General features: G+C 35.8%; 1 protein-coding gene across 1 annotated transcript in view; it reads right to left on the bottom strand.

Annotated features, from left to right (window-relative positions):
- BMPER (BMP binding endothelial regulator) overlaps positions 1-22,438 on the bottom strand; it is a 198,776-nt gene that overhangs the window by 127,565 nt on the left and 48,773 nt on the right. Inside the window, exons 3-5 of the mRNA XM_063452077.1 lie at positions 19,202-19,301; positions 6,911-6,993; positions 2,520-2,610 (exon numbers count right to left, since the gene is read on the bottom strand). Coding sequence (XP_063308147.1) covers positions 2,520-2,610; positions 6,911-6,993; positions 19,202-19,301 — 274 coding nt within the window. The remainder of the gene's footprint in view (positions 1-2,519; positions 2,611-6,910; positions 6,994-19,201; positions 19,302-22,438) is intronic.

Raw genomic sequence — 22,438 nt, 5'->3', positions numbered from 1 at the left:
AACCTTTGGCATGCATGTTGGGCATTAGGCATTAGGCATTTACTTTTATTTGAGAACAGCGAAAAAACAACAAATCTGTTAGTTCAGTAAAAAAACAAGCAGCCATTACCTTACATAGACTTCAGCTGTAGACTAAACGCTAGCTAAAACCTTAGTGTCTATATTAGGTTTTCTACTTGAGAACTGTGTTTTGGAAGTTGCTTTGCTAACTTAAAAAAAAAAAAAAGAAAAAGTAAAAAAAATCCCTAAAAGTTACTGTCTTAAACTAGAGATTGTGTCATAAGTCAATGTGTCACTCATGTCCCAAAGCAATTCAAGAACTGGTGAACTGCTGCATATGGAAGTCGTCTAAAAGCACTGGAAGATTGCTGTACATAGCCTCTGGCCCAGATCCACCATGCAATATACATCAATTGCACATTAAATTAGCATAAAGAATCATTCTTCTGCCTTTCCAAAGTGTATGACATGTAGCTAAATACATTTGGTTAACTAAACAAGATTTCTTTTCAAGTTCCTAGACTCTCTAGCTGAATAAAATGACACTACCAAATGCATACATTTTCATGTAAATTGAGCTCAGTTGGTTTCTTTCAAGCATTACTGATCTCAACCCTTTTTATAGGTGCACAAGGTTGAAGTTGGAAACACTAGAAATCTCTATAATTCAAAAATTATTAATTTACAAAGAAAATATCCTGAAAATTATTTGTGATCCTATTAGTATTTATCCACTTAATGAAACACTCAAATAAGCATCCTTCAGAACAGTGAATAAACATTATAATACACCTGACTGTGGAATGTCACAGGGTTTGTTGACCTGTATATCTAAAGTAAGAGCTTCATTTAGATAAGGAAGTATCCAAAACAAAATTCTGGACTTGATCTCATCATGATATGTATATCTCTCAGTATGAATTTAACATTAACTCCAAGGAAAATGCAAACATGTGATGCAAAATTCCGTGACTTGGAGACTAAGTCACAGAAGCAACCAAATTACCATTGTATATGTACATATCTGGTATTAATTCTGGGCATGTCTACATAAAACTGGGTATGCCTACATCTGGTATCACATTGATGCTCCACAATTTAAGGAAGACTTGAGGAAAAAAAGTTATAACTGAAAAATATACTAAATCATATTCGGATGTTACACCCACATTTCCTAGGATGGTCCAATCAAATCCCAGAATACAAATGGACAACTGATGATATGTGGTTAGACGTGAGAATTGATGTATACCATTTCTTTTTATTTTTTTTAACTTGGTAAACATGCACATAAAATATGTTATTGGATAAGACAGATGGAAGAATTAACATTCGCGATAACAAAGAATTATCAGACATTCTCCAAGATATGGGAACCTTGGGTTACCTTCCTAAATTCTAGATAAACCATTCTTAGAACTTTGCTACACACCGATAAATACACTTTTAACCTTTAACCATGCTTGATCAACCAGATAATTACTACTTGAATTACTCTATCTATGGAATTGTATCACTCAGTGAGATTATTGATGAGTTTATTTTACCATCTCTTTGTACTGTTAACTTACCGCAGACACTAGGTTATATATACCTGTTCCAGGATGTACAACACTTATAATGCTTACTGTATTCATTATACTTATTTACTTATTGCACTTGTTACGATTTTGCTAGCTTTGACTATGTCATACTTGACGATATGTAACGGACTGTGAATTTCCAGTGACTATGTAATGTTTCATTTGTTTGTGTCACACTTGAAGTAAACAAAATAAAACATCTAAATATAAAAAAATATATATATATATATATATATATGTTATTGGCACTGTGAAATCTTATATCCAAACAGTGCCTGAACACAGCACCCAGGTCTCCATTGAAAGTAAATTATTTGTTCTGCTCAGTAGGCTATAATGTCTGAAGATCCATTAGGCATAGTAGATAGCACCAAAAGGTAAAGCATTTGATCTTCAAGAAACAAGCAGCTGTCGGCACTTGGAGGGAAAAAAAGGTTTTAATGTATGCCTACTTGGCTTAATCAATATGGTTGCCTTGTAGCAATAAAAAGGCAGACTGTGTGAGCTTTCCCAAAACATTTCAGGAAATTACAGTTTTTTGCATTTAAATATATTCACAGTCAGCACATGAATAGGAAAGTCTCCAACTGGCTATTATTATACTGTCTGACCCCTAGGGCATCCAGTTACTGTCCATACACAGCAATCCAACTACAACTGATCAAGCTGATTTGATAGGCACATTGTCCATTCAATAAATGTAAACTGCTGTACCTTACACTTCACCTCGCAGGCATGGTTCCAAGGGAGGAGCACAAGGGAAAGTGCTTTGTCCATGATAGTTTCAAGACAGCTGGTACATATTCTGTGATTCATTTAATTATTAAGTAGTGCATGCAAAGCAGCATTGGAATGACAGTCCTGAGAGCGAGCATAGATAGAATGGGGAGGCAGTATGATTGTCCTAGAAAATGTATAAATACATAAATATATTACCTGGGCATGTTGGACAGCACAATCCTGGTTGTTTAATTGGGTTTTTACAATGTACAAGGCATTGAACTTCTGATTCAGTAATAACACCCTCCTAAAAGCAAAAATACACAGTTATTATATAATAATACATAAAGTAAAATTTGAGCAGCAGAAATAATAAAATAGATTCTACAGTTTTTAGACATCACAACACACTTATGAATGCATGTTATATAGGTGTAAGCACATTACAGAAAAAAAATACATCCCAAAGTACACAGCTAGGGCTTCTATTCAATTTCAGATATTTTTTTAAATTTGGATGTATTCAGTATTTAGATACAAAATAAATGAGTATGTCAATATTTACACACCTTAATTAATGAATAAGTAAATGGCTAGTAAAAGTAAATAAATCACGTTTACCTCTCAAAAGTGGATTGAGCCCAACGTATTTTAATTATTGGATTTTTTTTTTAATAAACCCATCACCATTAGATGACAGTGGTACTTTAAGTAATTCATTTTTGCTTTATGTCATGGCTTCTGAAATGCAAGAAAATCTAAAGACTTAGATCTAGTCTGAAAATGCATGCACAATGGTTTTCTACCTTATGAGCCATAACAAAAAAAGTATATTTTAAAGTAACGAAATCATGACTAACATATGGAACAACCAGAACGATCTTGAATATGGAAGACATTACGTTACAGTTTAATAATAACCAATAGTAATAAAAGATTAATGGATTGTCTTTTAAAAGAAATAACCCCTGGGTTGGTATTTTCGCACAGTTTAATTGCATTCACCTGGAACTCCCTTTTTAATTGGTTTTGCATGCAGACCTGTATCTTTTTAGATAGTAGTTTTTATAGGGTGTTATACATTGAGAGTACAGTCTAGAGTTTATTAGCCCCCAGGAACTATTTACCTTTCTAGACACACCTGAAATGTTGATAACAAATGTACATACACCCACATTCCTTCCCCCTCCCCTTCACTGGCAGTAGACAGTTTAGAAAGTAGATACAATCAAATTATTGTAATGAGCGGAGTCTCTTATCTGTGATTCCAATCCTGAAACATTTGCAGATCATCATTTCCTCAGTTGCTCTTGTTTTATCTGACTAGCTGACTAGGCATCTTGAAACATGTCTTCTGACTAAGGTGTGGATTAGGAAAAAGCAATCAGTATATCCCTACTTATGTTGTTTTTCTACCAATCACAATAGAGGGTCAATTAGCATGACAATTTATTTCGAGCTGAACTACAATTCGCCTTGAAATTCTGATTTCCGAGGCGCCAGATGCCTGAATATCGGGGGGAACCAACTTGCGTAAGCTTGAACATGCTCGCTTAAGTTCTTGATTCTCAGTGCGATTCTTGGCACCAGAAAAAAAGTGGAATGGAATGATGAAGAGGGGTTGTTTTTTTTGGCGGGGGGAGGGAGGGCAGGTCAAATAAGCAGTTACCAGGGTGAGAATTCAAAGTGAATTTCAAGTTTGAGGCCAAACTAACTGAACTGGAAGTTCATCCATTTTGATATTACATTTGAAAATTATTTTGAATTCACTTTGAATTCTCTATTTAGAAAATAACCCTGTTAGTTTGCCATGATGGACTGGATCTCCTGTCCAATCAAGTGGTAGAAAAAAAGGATGATTGACGATAGGAGTACAGCCACCAAATGTTTATTTTATCCATAGTCAAATGGCAACTGACCAACAGACAGTAAACAAAGGAGGAGCAGTAACATAATCTATACTTCCAAGCAGGATTTTTCCAGACACTTTGAATACAGCTCCTGAGGGAGGGAGACCAGCAGTGAGACTGTGTGTTTTCCACTTGTGGTGCCTATGTGGGCCTGAGTCATTGATTGTAGTATCAGAATAGGGTTTTGCTGCTGTATCTTGTTAGCTACTGCCTGGGGCACTTGAAATACATTTAAGTGGGAGATTGCCATTTTTTCATTGTTTTTAGTATGAGACTAGGTCACCAATATATGTAGTTGTTTATTTAATTTGTTAACTGTTCGGAAAAAGAACATTTTTATTTGTTTTAGATTTTCATCCTGTTATATAAAAAACAAATTTTGGCAACTCAGAATTAGCATTGCAAAATGCATAATATTGCATTGCCATTAGGTTAAGAAATATGTTTGTAATTAGTAATAATTAGGTAACTGACAGGCTAAGCAAGTAGGCTATCTTTTAAACAAGCTGTGCATATTATTAATGCGTAGCATCCCTATATAAGCACCATCCATACAGTTCAACATATGCCACAACAATTAATTAACAAGTAATTAATGTAACTAATTCTGGTATATGACTCCACTAACCCCTCTTCGTCATCCCTACCATTTTAGTTTGTTTCAGTTTTTGAGGAACAATCAGTTGTAAAATGTTTTAATATTAAGCACTGCTTCAAACACTCTGCATAGCTTTTTAATAATAAACCATTTTGTATAACATGTTCCACCAAAACATAAAAGACAATATATAAGTGTTTCTGTATGTAATGGATTATTACTGTAAATGTCTATATATTGATCCCCACCTGATTCACTAACATGATAGCTCATAGAGTGTTTTTTTGAGGAAAAAATGAAATGAAGATTGACAGAGCAGTGTTGCTTTCTGTTTAAGAATGTTTTGCCAATTGCATTTTAAGTGTTCATGGTTCCAACCACAGTTAAATACAACACTGAAGTACCAAGGAGTATTGTCTCTGGTGAGAGCTATTTATAGGGCATCGACTAAAAAAAGTATGTTTTTATTGCAACATTCTATGAGTGTCATATGAATATGATATTGGGCAAATACTGCAGTGAAAATATAATAAGCCTATTCAAGGTCTGTATGACCTGTTTAAGGTACCATAACCACTTTATCTTATTGAGGTGGGTTTCTTGAGTTCCCTAGTACCGGCACACGGTTCAGTGTTAATCCATTTCCGAATAAGGGACCATGGGTTCCAGCAATCTGGCTTCCACTGGAAGTATGGCTAAAGAAGAAAAGTGTAACCATGCCTTAAAGATGCCAACACATACCAGTAATGTTTGGCTATGAAAGTCTGACAGCAATTAGTTGATGCTCCCAGTTAATCAATGCTGTCCATCATCGTAATAGAGCGGGGCCAGGGTGTATGCTCCTGAGGACTTCATTCATCAATGAACTATTCAAAAACTTGCATAAGATGAAGTATGTATGGTGCTTAGAGCTTGCATCAAGTAACCAGACTCAGAATTAATATGAAGAGATAGAAGAAAGATGTCGTTTACAGTATACATTGTGTTTTTCCCTTTGTGTCTCACTGTGTTCTAAAAGTGATCTAAAGAACCCTAGTATTATCCTGATATCTTCTACCTTGTATTGAGACTGAAATATTGTACACTTACTTTAATGACTAGAGTGTAAAATTTGACACTTGAGATTATAAATGCTTTCTAAACGTGTAGATTTTTTATTTATTTTTTAAACAGACTATTTGCTCCTTTTAGTAAATGTGTGTTTTATTACCACAATCACTGTGCCCCTGAAATCCCAGTTTGGTCTTCCTTTCTTGTTTGTATCCTCCCACACAAACTCCTACAAGAACTCTTATATTTCTGAAATAATGTTGTGACTATTGTGGTAAAACAAGATGGACTGGTATATTCATTTCTATAACCCGAGTACATGAATGACTTTGGTCTATTATATTATTTCACCATACTTAGGCCAACTGTTTGTAGTCAATGCTCAAGTAATTAATCTTCATGTCCATGAGATCCTATGAACAATGGCGCCTTTTAATGAGTCAGGCAGTGTGCATGTTCTTGGCATATATTGTCTTAATTTAGTACTATCACGTGTAAAGTATACTTTTCAGTTCTATAGCAATGCATTTATTGTAAAATGAAAGAAAAAAACCCCACAGAAAATGACAGCGAATGACAAACACCAAGTATCAAAGAGCATTTGTAATTTAGAAAGACCAAACTATAACTTTTATTCCAGGTCACACACTGTATTTATATTATAAAAAAAAGAAAAAAAAAAAAATATGGTTGGCCAGGAAAATAAGTAGTTTTTCTTCTGGCAAACTTTCTAGGGTAAAATGTGACTGAGGTAAAACCAATGGAGGAGTATGCCAGAATCCTAATGAGGTTTCTTCCTTCTCAAATAAACAAGACATGCTAACATGCAGTTTTTTTTTTTGTTTTGTTTTTATTTAATTTCTTTTTATTGAAGAAAATTAGTCATATGAAAACACATCCATTTGGCAAATGCGTACATGAGTGGGTGTGAGCATACATATCCCTACGCAGAGGGTGACCATTGGTAGTACATTGCGCTAACATGCAGGTTTTTGTTGTGGCTTTAAGAAACTGTCTCATAACAATTAGTGAAAGACTTAGAACCTTACCTGACATTGCCTAACAATGCATGGCTGGGATGAATCATGCCACTTCATGGAGCTGTTGTAAATATTACCTTGAAAGTTGCAACCTAGGGGGAAGGATAACAAATGTTAGCTATTATAACGATTGCAGTTCCAAACAAAATTTAGCATTTAATACATAAATGGGATTGAGGACAATGACTTAATCAAATAGGGCAGTTTATTGTAAGATATTTTATCAATGAGTGAGTCGTAGTTAAAGGGACACAATAGGCATCCAGACTACTTCAGGTCATTGAAGTGGTCTGGGTGCACTATCCTCTGATTCTTTTAACCCCTTAAGGACCAAACTTCTGGAATAAAAGGGAATCATGACATGTCACACATGTCATGTGTCCTTAAGGGGTTAAACCTTGAGCAAGTAATTATTGCAGTTTTTAAGAAACTGCAATAATTACCTGCTAGGGTTAACTCCATCTCTAGTGGCTGTCTACCAGACAACCACTAGAGGGACTTTTGGTTGCCTAACTGACGCTGGATGTCCTCACGCTATGCATGGGAAAATCCTAATGTGAGCGCGGCCATTGCCGCGCATGCACTTAAGGTCTCTCCCGCCAACGTCAGAGAAGGCGAACCCGAGCCATCGCTGAGGGACATCAGCGCTGGGCTCAGGTAAGTGACAAAAGGGTTTTTTAACCCCTTCTGCAGCACAGGGGGAGGGGACCTTGACAGAGAGGGAAACTTAGTTTGTTTTCCTGGCACTATAGTTTCCCTTTAATATGTGCAGAAACATAGTTGTTGTTTTTTGTGGAATTATTATGTTGCATCAAAATTTTGTTAAGGAGACATACAATTAGCTATTCCTTCAGAAAATGTGGAGACTGAAGAACACCCTTGTTCAGTGGTGGAAAATTAGCCAGCTTTTAAATGTAAACAAATACATGCACACATACATGTATACACATTTATACAAAATACAAGATCCAGCGCACTCACTATTTCACTAAATAGCAACTTCAAAGCTCACAGATTTTAATTTTTTTAAAACACACGCACGCACGCACGCACGCGCGCGCGCACGCACACACACACACACACACACTATTGTGACCCATCTCAATAGTCTTAATTATTGAATTCAGGTTTTTGATTTAGACCCATTGCCACAAATATATAAAATTAAGCACCTAGCCATGCAGTCTGCATTTACAAACATTTATGAAAAAAATGTGGCGTTCTGAAAAGCTTAGTGAATTCAAAATTCACTAATTCACTGTGGTACTGTGATAAGATGCCACCTTTGGAATAAGTCTGTTCGGAAAATGTCATCCCTGCTATATATTTCATGGTCAACTGTAAGTGGTATTATTGGAAAGTGGAAGCATTTAGGTACAGTGCGGCAGGTGCTTCATGAAATGGGCTTCCATGGCCATGCAGCTGAATGCAAGCCTCACATCACCAATTATAATGCCAAGTATCAGTTCAAGTGGTGTAAAGCACACCACCTCAGGACTGGAGCAGTGGTAATGTGTTCTGTGGAGTGACAAATTGGCAGTCTGATGGGTGAGTTTGGATTTAATGGATCTCAGGAGAACTTTACTGGCCTGATTGCAGTGTGTCAGCTGTAAGGGTTGGTGGTGTAGTAATGGGCCGGTTTTTCAGGGGTTTTGCTGGGCCCCTTACTTCCACTGAAGGCAAATCTGAATGCATACCAAAACATTTTGGACAATGCTATGCATCCAACTTTGTTGGAAGAGTTTGGGGAAAGCCCTTTTCTATTTCAGCATGACTATGCCGCAGTGCATAAAGACATGGTTGAATGAGTTTGGTATGGAATAACTTAACTGGGCCACACAGAGCCCTGACATCAACCACACTGAACACCTTTGGGATTTACTGGAAAGGTGATTGTGAGCCAGGCCTTCTCATCTAACATCATTGCCTTATCTCACAAATGCTCTACTGCATGAATGGGCAAAAATTCCCAAAGAAACACTGCCTTCCCAAAATAATAAGCTGTTATAGCTGTAAAGGGGGATCAATAGAATGCAATGTCATAAAAGTCCCAGTTGGTGTAATGGTATATTATATATACTATATAGACAAAATATATATATTATACTGTGGAAAATCACTACCCATTAAAACCAATGTTATGCAGATGATCTGAGTTGTAATATTTATGCTAGAAATTACTAAGTTTCATGTCTCCAAGTTTACAAACCACAACCTATATATAGAAAAGCATGTCACTGCGCTGTTGTGTTAACAATGCTTTGAAATATAATTATAGACATTATGCAATTTATTCCATGTATGGGAATAAATGCAATTTATATCTTACATTAAACTTTCATGAATCAGTCTTAAAAAAAGAACAGATTAATATGTGTATAGTCAAACTCAACTAAATAGTTTTTCTCATTCTCTGTAGATTTGCTGCATAAGCTATCAATACTTATAATTAATTGTGAGAAGAAGCGGTCCTATAGCTTTCTATCTCTATCTCTCTCTCTCTCTGCCCATTTTCCATTAATTTTAATTTTCATCACTAATCAACTGAGAATTTATATTGGCTTCCAAGCTATAGAAGTTTGTCCTAAAAAACCCTATTTGCACAAGAAAGCTAGGTTAAACATCCTAAAGAAACTTGCTAAATATATGCTTGAGCAAGCAATGGACCAGAAGTCTTAAATGACTGTCTATAATTTGAGGAAGCAAATAAAGGATTGATTTACATAATTTGACATGGTTTATAATACAGGGAACCTAATTTGACTTTACAGAAGCAGGAAGGAAAAAGGTAGAGTGGGCAAACCCATTCTTATCTATACTGTATTTTGTCTATTTGTAAGATACGCATGGCAGCTATTACAACTTTCCTGTTTACATATAGGATAACACTAACAAATTAATTGATTGCCAGACAAGGAGAAGCTCAAAGTGAAGCCTTGATAATAAAATGTGGTGCTCAGAATCCCAGTTCTAGAGAAGCAAGTTCTATATTACTGGTGACTCAGCACACCTAGTACTGGATACATAATATGGTTTAGATTACAGAGAATTTGTAACATTTGTGAAAAATAAATACATACATTAATAACTCTTTAAAACAGTGAGTTAATGTACAGTCTACGGATAACAAAGATACAATATAGTTAGCTTTGTGCGATTCCATTGTTTGCACAAAATGTCTGTGTGGGATCCCCTTCCCCCATACCTATAGAAACATATATAGGCCCATACAATAAAGGTGGATCAAACAATAAACACCTTTTACATGAAATAGGGTAAAAGTCCCAATAGAGTCACTAGACTCTGGTTTAAAAGTTGTAGAGAAGGTAGGTACAATCCTGTGCCCTCCTTTGTAGTGAGAAAAACTTTTTGGAGTACTATAAGGACAAGAAAAACCACATAGTGTAATATTGTACTATAGTGATAGCCATGTATAAATAACCAGATACACTAACATGGTTATGAGCCAACTAAAGCTGTCTCAACACTATCATCAGCTTGAATACTCCGAAAGAAGGATGATTCCTCCTAGTTTGTGGTAATAAACAATGTATTAGGATAAATAAAACATTAAGACAAAAGCATAAAAAGATAAAATGCTTGCAGAGCTCAATGCCTCAAATGTGCATAGTCTAATAGTCCAAAGCATGTTTTACTCGACGGCTTCCTCATTTGGATGTTGTAAACTGCATATACACGTGTTTGATAGCTGAAATTTTGCTGTTTCAATGTACTCCTTTCTACTCTTTTCTTTCCCTCTTTTTCTGTTTTTAGCCAAAAATCTCTTGATATTTACCATCTGCTACTCACACAACTAACATTGTATCACTTTCTTCCTTAGTCTTAACCCGTGAACATTTTCATACATTCGCTTGTTCTATGCTCCCCTAAACCTCTGCATCTACATCATATATTTAAGTCCTATTCTCACCTTTTTTCCACCCTTCCTCTTGCTCTTTCAGCTAGTAGTTGCAGTAGTTCCAAAAAAACAGAAAACCAGAAAATCAGTTTCAAATACTCAGTCATTGTTAACCTTTAATGCTCTTTGTTGAATCACAGTCTGGGGTTCATTATGATCCATCTTTTGTTATTTATTAACAAATTAATGAGCAGTTGGCAATGCCAAAATTGACCACAATCTCATTGTTTGATATAATCAGTACAGTGAAAAAGGGCCCAATACATTACATTACAAAGTCAACCTTAAGACATCACAGTTATTAACACAAAAGTCGAATCATCAAACACTTAAGAAATTCAACATCGAATACGACTTGATAAACCTCAGAAAACATTTTTCTCTCTAACATTTTTTAACAATTAACCAATACCCAAACACCAATACAAACACAAGAACACCTTCCCTGAGCCGATGATTCATCATTAAGCAAATATAACACAGTGACAATGATAATACAACAAATGCACATTTACACAATTTGAACATGCTTACAGAAACAGGTGGTCAAAGTTGATGTGGAACACAACAGGTTAATGACACACACCTACCTATAATCACCACAACTGCACAACAAAAGGGCAAGCAAGCCAAATTATTCAGAGAGATGGACCCATTTTGTCTCTCATTATTGTCATAATCTCAGGGTATTGTTTTCAAAATTGTGAGTTTAATCAAATTTATGACAATTGAAGTTTGGTCCAGTTTTAAGTCAATAACGATTTCTAACATAACAGCGTTACCGACAGACATAAGTTGTGACATTTTTGGATTGTGATTGCAGTGGAAATACTCACATTATACTGGCCAAAAGTCAGGAAACATTATCACTGGGATAATGACTCATAATATCATATGACACCTGGCTCTTTCACTTGATATTACTTTTTTTTTCTATGGTGGCTTCAGCTAACAAACTCTCTTAGATTGTGAAATAGTAAGGACAGTTGCTTATCCCCCATTGGCTCTCAAATACATTTCCATACAGTTAAAACTGCTGGAGCAAGTCTCATATTACACCATATTTTCTAGGATACAAATTAATGTTTGGTTCCTACAGGACATCACTTTTGAGTTAGGTTTCCACAATACAGTTCTTTAGTTTCCTACAAAAAGATCTTTTTAAATTGGAGCACAATGCTTTCCCCATTAGAAATTATTCTCATGAGCCAAAACAACATCTTGATAACTTCATCTCTTTATTTTGTCCTTCTGCAATTTACTCTGTTGGGACTAATCAAATAATGACACAAGTCAACTTTATCTCTGTTTCTTCTTTTAATTGTTCTTCTCCTCGGATACTGAACAGGAGGTTTCTGCACTAATCTCTCATCCCATCACCTGCCTACTTGATCCCATTCTTTTAGACCATTCTGTCATACCTTATCCAATATCTGTCCTTCAAAGCTTCTAAAACAGTTGAAATATATCCATCTAAATCATTTTATCAATCTCAACTCTCTCCTTGACCCTCTTAATTCTGATTTCCACTTTCGACACTGTGCAAAAAGGTCTCAAAGCAATTACTCCTCATTCAAGGACCAACAAATGATTTTAAAAGTTTGGCATACCAAATAGGAATCTGTTAAACATATTCCACAGATCTTGGTACCTACTCATAAGTTTGTATAATTTAAATGTGGGTAGATACCTGTGGCTCTACTGCATTATGCCAGATATTATTACCTTGAAAAAATATTTTGTAAAGAAAAATGCTTATCACTCTAGCTTCAGTGGAACGTTTCATAAAAAAATAAATGTTTTTCAAGAATAAAATAAATCATGTAATATCAAAGATATTATACATAAGGGTATTTGGAAACACCATACATCATTCAACATTTGGTATTGGAGTTCATGATGTCTTACTATGTACTATTGCATTCAATAACTCATTAAGCACAGGAGTTATGTTGATTCCTCTATATCTTCACATATATGGCATGTTATTGGGGGTTAAATAAATGTTTAAAATATTACATTTTACATGGTCCGGGATATTAATTAATTTCAACATCCTACGTTTAGCTTGTAGCTATTTCAACCAATAGAAAAAAAATTAAGAAAAAAAGCAGTCTTTACTATAGCTAATTTGTACTAGTCTTACCCTTTTCTCCAGACATTTTGCTACTAGAATACCCTTCACATCCTCTTTTAGTTTACATCCAACAATTATATTTGACATGAGAAATAAATTACATGAAGAAACATCTGCAGCAAATGTTTTATATAATGCTTCATAAATCCATCCTTTAAGATAAATCTGAAAGGATCATCTTAAAAAAATTAGAGATGTTGCCAAATTGGCTTGTTATACCATGTTAATCCTTTGAGTGCCAGACCAGAGAGTAAATAATTTAAAGGGTTGAATGTGTGTGTTGTTGTTAACTTAGAGGAGCACGTTAAGTAGTATAACCACTACAATGAGAAGTACTGGTTGTGTTGCCTATAGTACCCTGACACCATAATCCTGTTTTATATCAGACCTTCAAGGAATGTTTTTTCTTGGTGTCCTTGAACTACCCATCTCAGCTGCATTGATAATGTGAAATAAACACATTAGCATTATAATTGTCAGTTTCAACTGGATGGTGTTGATTAGCTGAGAATGCCATGGAGAGTTAGCCCACCACATTCAACCATCCAATGTCATCTGAATTGATTAAATTGACAGTGATAACACTGAAGAGTTCTTGCCATTATCAATACAGCTCAGGTAGGCATGCTCCTTAAGCATCAAGAAAAACTCTAGTTTGTACAGAACCATTCCATAATGGTTTGATAGTGAATCAAGGGACGGTGTCAGAGCACTCTTTGCAAATTAACAAATCCAGAAAGCTGAAGTAATTTTGTTGCTTAGAATGATGGAGAGACCGAGGTATAATATCATGGGCAGGGCTGCCATCAGAAATTTTAGGGCCCCTGACACAGCTCAAGATCTGGGCCTCCGGGGCCAGCCCCGAGTCCGCCCACAAGGATGAAGTGTGTGTGTGTGTGTGTGTAAGCTGAAGTAATTTTGTTGCTTAGAATGATGGAGAGACCGAGTTATAATATCATGGGCAGGGCTGCCATCAGAAATTTTAGGGCCCCTGACACAGCTCAAGATCTGGGCCTCCGGGGCCAGCCCCGAGTCCGCCCACAAGGATGAAGTGTGTGTGTGTGTGTGTGTATAGTGGATGCGGTATGTGTGTCATGGATGCAGTGTGTATAGTGGATGTAGAATGTGTATAGTGGATGTGGTATGTGTGTCATGGATGCAGTGTGCATAGTGGATGCAGTATGTGTGTCATGGATGCAGTGTGTATAGTGGATGCAGATTGTACGTTTTGTGTAATGTATGTAATGTTTGTATGCATGCATTAGATGCAGAGTGTGTGTGTAGTGAATGTAGGTGTGTGTATAGTGAATGCAGAGTGTGTGTTTTTGTAGTGGATGTAGTGTGTATAGTGAATGTATTGTGTTTGTAGTGAATGTAGTGTGTTTGTAGTGAGTGCAAAGTGTGTTTAGTGAATGTAGTGTGTGTAGTGCCGTGCGTGTTTAGTAAATGTAGTGTGTAGTGAGTGAAACGTGTGTATAGTGAATGTAGTGTGTGTGTGTGTGTGTGTGTGTAGTGCAAAGTGTGTTTAGTGAATGTAGTGTGTATGTAGTGTGTGTTTAGTGAATGTAGTGTTTGTAGTGAGTGCAGAGAGTGTATAGTGAATGTAGTGTATGTGTAGTGCAGAGTGTGTATAGTGAATGTAGTGTGTATGTGTGTAGAGCAAAATGTGTATAGTGAATGTAGTGTGTGTGTGTGTGTGTGTAGAGCAAAGTGTGTTTAGTGAATGTAGTGTGGGTGTGTGTGTGTGTGTGTAGTGCAGAGTGTGTTTAGTAAATGTAGTGTTTGTAGTGAGTGCAGAGTGTGTTTAGTGAATGTAGTGTATGTGTGTGTGTAGTGCAGAGTGTGTTTAGTGAATGTAGTGTGTGTGTAGTGCAGAGTGTGTTTAGTGAATGTAGTGAGTGTGTGTGTGTGTAGTGCAGAGTTTACTTGTAAGGATTCAGTGTGTGTGTAAAATAGGGGGAGGGGAGTATTATTTTTTTTATTTATTTGTGTATATTTCAATTTTATTCCCCCCTCCCTGGTTCTTACCGTGCCAGGGAGGGGGGAGATCGCATTTCCTGTTGATCCAGTGGCATGGTGGAGGGAGCCAGCCGCGGTACATTGAAGAGGGGGCCCAGCAACACACATTGTCTTCCTTTCCAGCTCCTCTCTGACTAACTCTCACGAGGCAGGCCTGCGTGCTGTGCGGAGAGTTGCCATAGTAACCCGTGGCAACGCTCTGGCGGCCGCAGGGTGCAGGAAAGTTAGACAGAGAGCAGCTGGAAAGGAGGACAGAGTGTGCTGCTGGGCCCCCTCTGCATTGTATAGGTAGCAGGGGGCCCTCTGTGCACATATATGTATATATATATATATATATATATATATATATATATATATATGTGCACATAATGAATGTGGGGCTCGGGGCCCCACAGGGCCGCTGGGCCCATGACAACCGTTATGGTTGTCATGCCCTGATGGCGGCCCTGATCATGGGCAAAACAAAGTGTTCATCATTGGAGTATCATGGTGAACCTGTGCTAGTAGCAATTCTGCACTGAAAACTACAGATGTTCCATAATTCGCCTCTGAAATTAGAGAAGGAACAAACAAAAAAATGGGCCACACAAGAAACCCAAAAGGAAGAAAGAAAGATTTATTGAGGAAACACAGTTCCCGCAAGTAAAACATTTCAACATATCTAGCCTTAATTATGTGTTTATTGAGGAAACACAATCCACACAAAAACAAGATTTTTCCTTGACTATTAAGGCTAGATAAGCCAAAACATTGTATTTGTGAGGAATATGTTTCCTCAAGAAAACATCCTTTCTTCCTTTTGGATTGCATGTAAACTCATCTTTATTTTGTTTGGATGCAATTCGAAGATTGCGGGTCTTTGGGACAATGCAGCTGCAACCAGGAAGGAGTCACTGTGATTTGTAACTTGTAAGCACCATACGTTTTTTGATATTAGATAAGAAAAAGTCTCTAGGTGTGAGAACACGGTTGTCTACATATAAAATCAACAGTGAAATAAAATACAATTTCACCAGTTTGCTTGAGCAGGTGCTGTGAACTCTTAACCAAAGCATGTGTAGGTGCAGTAGATCTTTTTAGTTCATTCAGCCAACCACAGGTATGTATGTACATATGTACATAGTTGTCTGAGCTATCTTCCTATGATTAATTAACTGTATAATATTTTAAATAAATGTTTATCAGATTATGATTCTGTTCCTAGTCACCAACTGAAGGGAAAGTCAATATAGTCATTTTAGCTTCCTTTGCAGTATGCTACACCATATAGATGTGAAACATGTCCCGCCTCAGGTGGCCCATCAGTTCCCATTAGTTCTCCCCTATTTTTGGCCATTATAACTTTAAGTACCGGTATATAAAGGAAATGTTTATTTACCTTATTCTCCTTGAATTGATGTTTCCTTCCTTCTCATGTTCCTTTCTATTCACAATGCTGCTGAATGTGTGAGGGACCTGTTGATGTAAGGTGTGGAAATATGACATCATATTTCTGCAACCTCCATCTACAGTCCCCTCAGGACAATTTGCAATACCACATACAAGAAGCAACTATATACTAGAGTCTATGAAAATTTGATACAGACTTGTCATTGTTCCTATATGACCTGTGATTACCACCTTGCCTGTAGGGGAACCTTTATCAGAACAGCAACTAGTGGGCATTATGTTCCTCCGGGCCCAAGTTTAAAATCTATATTTTCAATTACAAAAACTTCAGAGAGAATATATTTTGTAGAATATATCCTAGATTGTATACAGCAACTCATTTCCAAGTTGCTAAACCACTGCACAGGCTTTCCTAACATTACGTCTTATGATTAAGCTTGACATTTATGGTCAACCAAGTTAATCAATGCTATATTTTCATTTTTACATAGCTTTGATCTTGTAAATATTTGGCAGCAACTGCTGCACCAGATTCATTTTTACATTGTTGTTTAAAAAAAAAAAAAAAAAAATTCTAAACCATTGTTCTAAATATTTAACTGCTTACATCCATATTGCTAAATATTTCTGTATTTGGTTCACTGATTTCTCTTCATAGAAAATGTGAACAAAACTGTTAACAATGCACACTACATGCATTTATTGACAAAATTTTAGTTACGGTGATCCACATTTAGCTAACAATATAGTAAACCTAACAATATGGTGGAATATAAAAGGCTGGGAATTGTAGTGATTTGGGTAAAGAGGAAATGGTCAGTGACGAAGCTTCTATTACCCTCACTCATTAATGTATGGACCGCTGTAGACACCTAATAAGTAGCTGCAACATGGTGACTAAACCAAAGGTTATTTCAATACAGGCGTCAAACACATCACAGGCATAAGCTTTCAAATTTTAGCAAAGCACTTAGTACAGATTGGAACCCCTGGTAGGAGCCACAACCCAGCAAAAAAATAAAAAAAAAAATTAAGGAAAAATCCACTAGAAAAAACTATTAATTCTGCTGCTTCCGAAATTTGAACACTTTTTGAGAATGGGTCTATTGTTACATATTATATTTGACAACACTACCAAAGTCATCTTCACTAAACTGTCAATCAAAAACAATGCTGTCAATTGTCACTTTTTAAACTGTACTATTTATGTCTGTTGTGTGATAAGTAATGTAACTACATTTGTATAGCTTTTGTCCTTTTATATGTATATAAATGTGCTCAGAAAATATCTGTCCTGGTCTAATGTTTTATAAATAAATAATCATTTAAAACCCATTATTTTTAAGAGCTTCTATGATCAATTCATCTGCACCTTATTAGCAGTTGATTCTGCTGTCTGAGGTTAAAAACCAATGAGAATAAACTGTTTATTAAATTGTTTTGGGAGATGCCCTTGAATACAGTAGTTTTTTGGGGGGTTACAGACTTATCTGAAGACCACCTTAGATTTCCTGGTGCCTCTGTCCATGGAATTGCCCATATTTGGTATATTTCCTGATAAAAGTCCTAGAATATCATAGGCTCATCAAAATGGCACTGGTAGCTGCCAGAAAGACATTCTTCAGGCTTGGATTTTGTCTGATAAAATGACCCTGAGGCTCTCTCAAATGAAAGTAGCTTGGACTGGGCTGAAACATCTAAACTTAAAGAGCGGAAAGTTTCGCAAGTCTTTTAATATTGCTTTGTTAGATCTTTGGATGTCTCTAATAGAACTATTTTTCACCTAATGTTTCAGTTTACTAGTTATTCCATTCCAGTATTTCATGGGCACAACTCCATTTAAATTGGATTGTGGAGGGATGGAATAGCTTCGCTCACTCTTTGACGTGGCCACTATTCTCTTTAATCTTTTTAGAATTTGGATGCTCTTTATACTTTTACCTAGAATAGACTGTACCTTTCCCTGAGGCTGAAGGCAAGCAGATATGCACTGCACAGACTGAATTCATTGATAGGAGAGGGAAAATGTTGTTTTTTTAATAATTGATTTTAGAGAAATCTAGACATTTGCCAGCAACTCAGCTATCACAATATATACACTAAATATTGTTTTATATCATTAAAGATTTAAATAGGATGTTCAGTTATGTAACTCCCCAGCACTCACCATGTGTAACCACATTATCTAAAACTTAAAGTTGTAAATACTAGCACTAGCAAAAATGACAAGAAGCGGGTTATATATTGTTTTATGTGAAAAGGTACTTTGTGCATGATTATTATATGAATAACATATTTAATGAAGAAAGACATAGATAGCACTTATGGATACAGAATCCAACATGTTTATTGTTTATATCTTTAAACACATTCTAACAGTATGGGGCAAAGTTGTAGACAAAAAAAAAATGGCGCACACATTTAACTAAAATGTAGAATATGTTTAAATGCAACATCTGCTTACCATAAGATAAATACAACATATGCTCCGTACAAAGCAGTTTTCGATTATTGCATTAGCACGGCACACCCTAGTATATACTATAGGTCATACCCCCAAGTCAAATGTGATACTATTACACAACAATTGAACCTGCTTCACTCAAATCTGACCTTTTAGAGAATGTTTAATTCTAACTGATGTCATCTCATATTGTGGTTGACTTGTTTATAATACTTTGTTCCATGGAGACTCTTAATACAGTGAAAAAAACAATGGCTTTTTGATTGTTCAGTAGTGTCACCAAACTCTTGAGTAAAAAAACACATTAGATCTCCAACTTTATAACTGTAGCAATAAAGACACCAATATAATTATTTACGGAAAGTACTGCACCTTTACAGCGTTCACAGCAGGTTCCTCTCTGCTTTATTACCAAAGCACAATCCTTAGAGAGTACTGGACACTTCTCGCGTTGACAGAGCACTTCTTTGTCCTAGGATGACACAGAAAATGGAAAACGTCATGAGCTCCGTACAGAAGAAAAACACTGCAAAGAGAGACAGAGAGATTTGGGCACTCACTGCCCCTCCAATTCTTGTAAGGTAAGAAGCACCTGAGTACATCCAAATGGAAGAAGGAGAATGTTTTTGTAACTTTGATATTTAGGATGAATTTAGCTTTACATTTCCTTTGTAATCAGTAGCAAAACCGAATGTGCATGCAATCTTCTATTGCATAACTATCAGGTGTGAGAAAGACCAAAGGAGACTGGGCTGGCTTATATTTATGTGCCTCCTCCAAACCTACCTGCGAGAAAGTATTACACAACAGTCCTTAGCAGGAGGGACTTCAAGATCTGAGCATCTCTCACTGCTCACATATGTATGCTCCCTTTAGTTGTATTCTGTATTAGGCTTTGAAGGTACAGAACATGACCTCACATTTACACTATTACTGTCTTTTTATATGAGTATATCAATCAACATTTTAGAATAAAAGAGTAGACAGATGGTTCTTTCTTCGCTGCAGGTAATATTTTTCTATTAATATTAAATGTTTAATTATCTATTTTATGATAAGTAAATACACCAGAGGCATCATAATGCATCGCATATTTTGGGTTATTAATCACTGTCCAGCTTCAAATTAGTTAGCTGAATTAGTTCATCCAGAAAAGATTATTGGTTTGGATGGTCAAAAATTTGTTCAATGTGTGTTTTAGTACAAAAAAATTTCTGCATGCAAATGATATGGGAAAAGCAATTTGGACAAACCAAAATAGAGCAAAAATGGTCCAATCTGTGAACTGCATAATATGTACATAATATAAAAACATAGAATGTGACGGCAGATAAGAACCATTCGGCCCATCTAGTCTGCCCAATTTTCTCATTTATTGCCTTCTCTGTCTTTTCTTTATAAAGAGTACCCTGGTATTGCTATGTCCCAGTCATTTTTATCAATATACCATGCCTCAGTAACAGCCACTAAATCTATATTCTCAGTTGCCATTATTGCGACAAGTTCATGGATCTTATTCCCTAAACTGCGAGCATTTGTAGACATGACTCTAAGCTTAAAATTCTTTAACACACTCGCTATAGTTACCTTCTGTCCTTGTTTTTGGGAGCAATTGGATTGATGTTTTTTCACCCTTTTGTCCCCCCTCTTCCCCCCCTAGTTTAAATACTTCCTAGCAAATCCTCAGAACTGCTCATATAAATTATTTTTCCCACCAATTGATTCACAGATCAAGTGAGAAGATGTAACCAATAGAGTAAAATAAAGGAAGTACAGTAAAAAATAAATACAAATATTTGTATACCATATATATTTCCCTTCTGTTAGGCTGTCATCACTTGATCTATGAATAAAATCAACATTTAGCTCTTGTCCCTTAAACATCAATCATCTTTTTTTCCCATTAATTATCTATTTTTTGACACCACGGACGGGACTGGGAAAAAAAAATCAATTGAAACTGCTTGAACATTTTTTTAGGTGACATGGGGACTCGCGCATATAAACTTGGGCGACTAGCTACCAGACAAACCGAATGTACAAGTCTACTTTATACATTTGTGTATTCTGAGGTATGTAAATACACTTAGATTTATGTATAAAGTTTGAAAGTGCTCTCCATAGAAATATAAGAATCACTGTGTTACACTAAAAATATTTTTGCTATACAAAGCATTTCTGCTCATTTTAAAATATAAAGAGTAACTTATACCACCAATACAATAAACATTTTTAAATTAAATGCATAATTACTGAGCTGAAGGAAAGTAGCCAAATTTGATGTAGCGAATTCGGCATTAAAGGGACTCTCCAGTGCCAGGAAAACATATCCTTTTACCTGGCACTGCAGTACCCTTCTCCATCCCACCACCCATCCCATGTTGCTGAAGAGGTTAAAACCCCTTCAGTGACTTACGATATCCCTTGGCGCTGGGACAGGCTCCGCCCCCACTCCTCCCCCGCCGATGTCAGCAGGCGGCGGAGACCTACTGCGCATGTATATTATTGACAATTATATTTGTCAAATATAATTCCCTAAAAATATCATGTGTTGATAATAATATATTTCAATATGCATAAAAATACATGTTCTTGAAAATTATAGTTGTGCAAAATACTTTAATAATATTTTAATAATCTTATCAGGAAATTTCTTCTGTCTCAAATCATTAAACTATAGTGGTTTTGGTGACTATAGTGTCCTTTTATAGAGAGGCAAGATGAGGAGTAAAGACGGAGGGGCTTTTCTCTTACTTTACCCATTTACTGGTATTCAGAATGTTCTTGGAAACATATTTCCAGATAGTTTACATTTACATACTAGCAAATATAGTATCTGGAATGCCATTTAAATTATTTTGACTCATGTTACTTGCTGTACTTCACTGGCTGACATTATAAAGTACTTCTCACCTATTTTTATATACATCAGAAAACAGGAATAGCAGTTTTATGGCACAAGCACAACTTAAAAGTTCTCTATAAAAATGCAAATAGAAAATAGCATGGCCACAAATTACTCCTGCTTCCATTTTATAAGGTTATATAGATTAAACAATGTTTCAGCAAAAGTCAGTGCCTGTAATTTTAATGTTTTTTCAAGCAAAGGGAAATATTTGAGCTTTTTGTAACATGAATGATAATAATAATAGGAGGATTACTCAGATCATGTTAAATTACAATGAATTAGACAATTAGACAATTAAATATGAGTAATCGGTAGAAGGATTGTAAGGGTGAAATGCATTGTAATGAACAGCTGGAGGGCAACAAGTTATCCTGAGACAAATCATTTTGTACCAAAAACAGGATGTTATTACATTTTCTTTCTTTTTGGAAGGGGGGAGACGCAAATTCATGCCACATATTAATTAACTTTAATTGTTACTTTAAAATATATATAAATAAACAAAACCATGGTATAATCAATGAGAGGGATGATGCAAGTGCACTTTTAGGTTGTTGTTTTTTAGAAAAGTTTGATAGTGAAGGGTTTACAGAAAATTATTTTAATTATTATTTTTTTATCATAAAATAATCAAAATTACATGCTTATTGTTTTGATAATGTATTGGTATAATTTATATATCTATGAATGTCAATGAGATG

This window comes from Pelobates fuscus, chromosome 4 (genome assembly GCF_036172605.1).
Source record: "Pelobates fuscus isolate aPelFus1 chromosome 4, aPelFus1.pri, whole genome shotgun sequence".
Taxonomy (NCBI): domain Eukaryota; kingdom Metazoa; phylum Chordata; class Amphibia; order Anura; family Pelobatidae; genus Pelobates; species Pelobates fuscus.
Note: the sequence above shows the minus strand (reverse complement) of the source record. Positions and strands in the feature narration are given on the sequence as shown.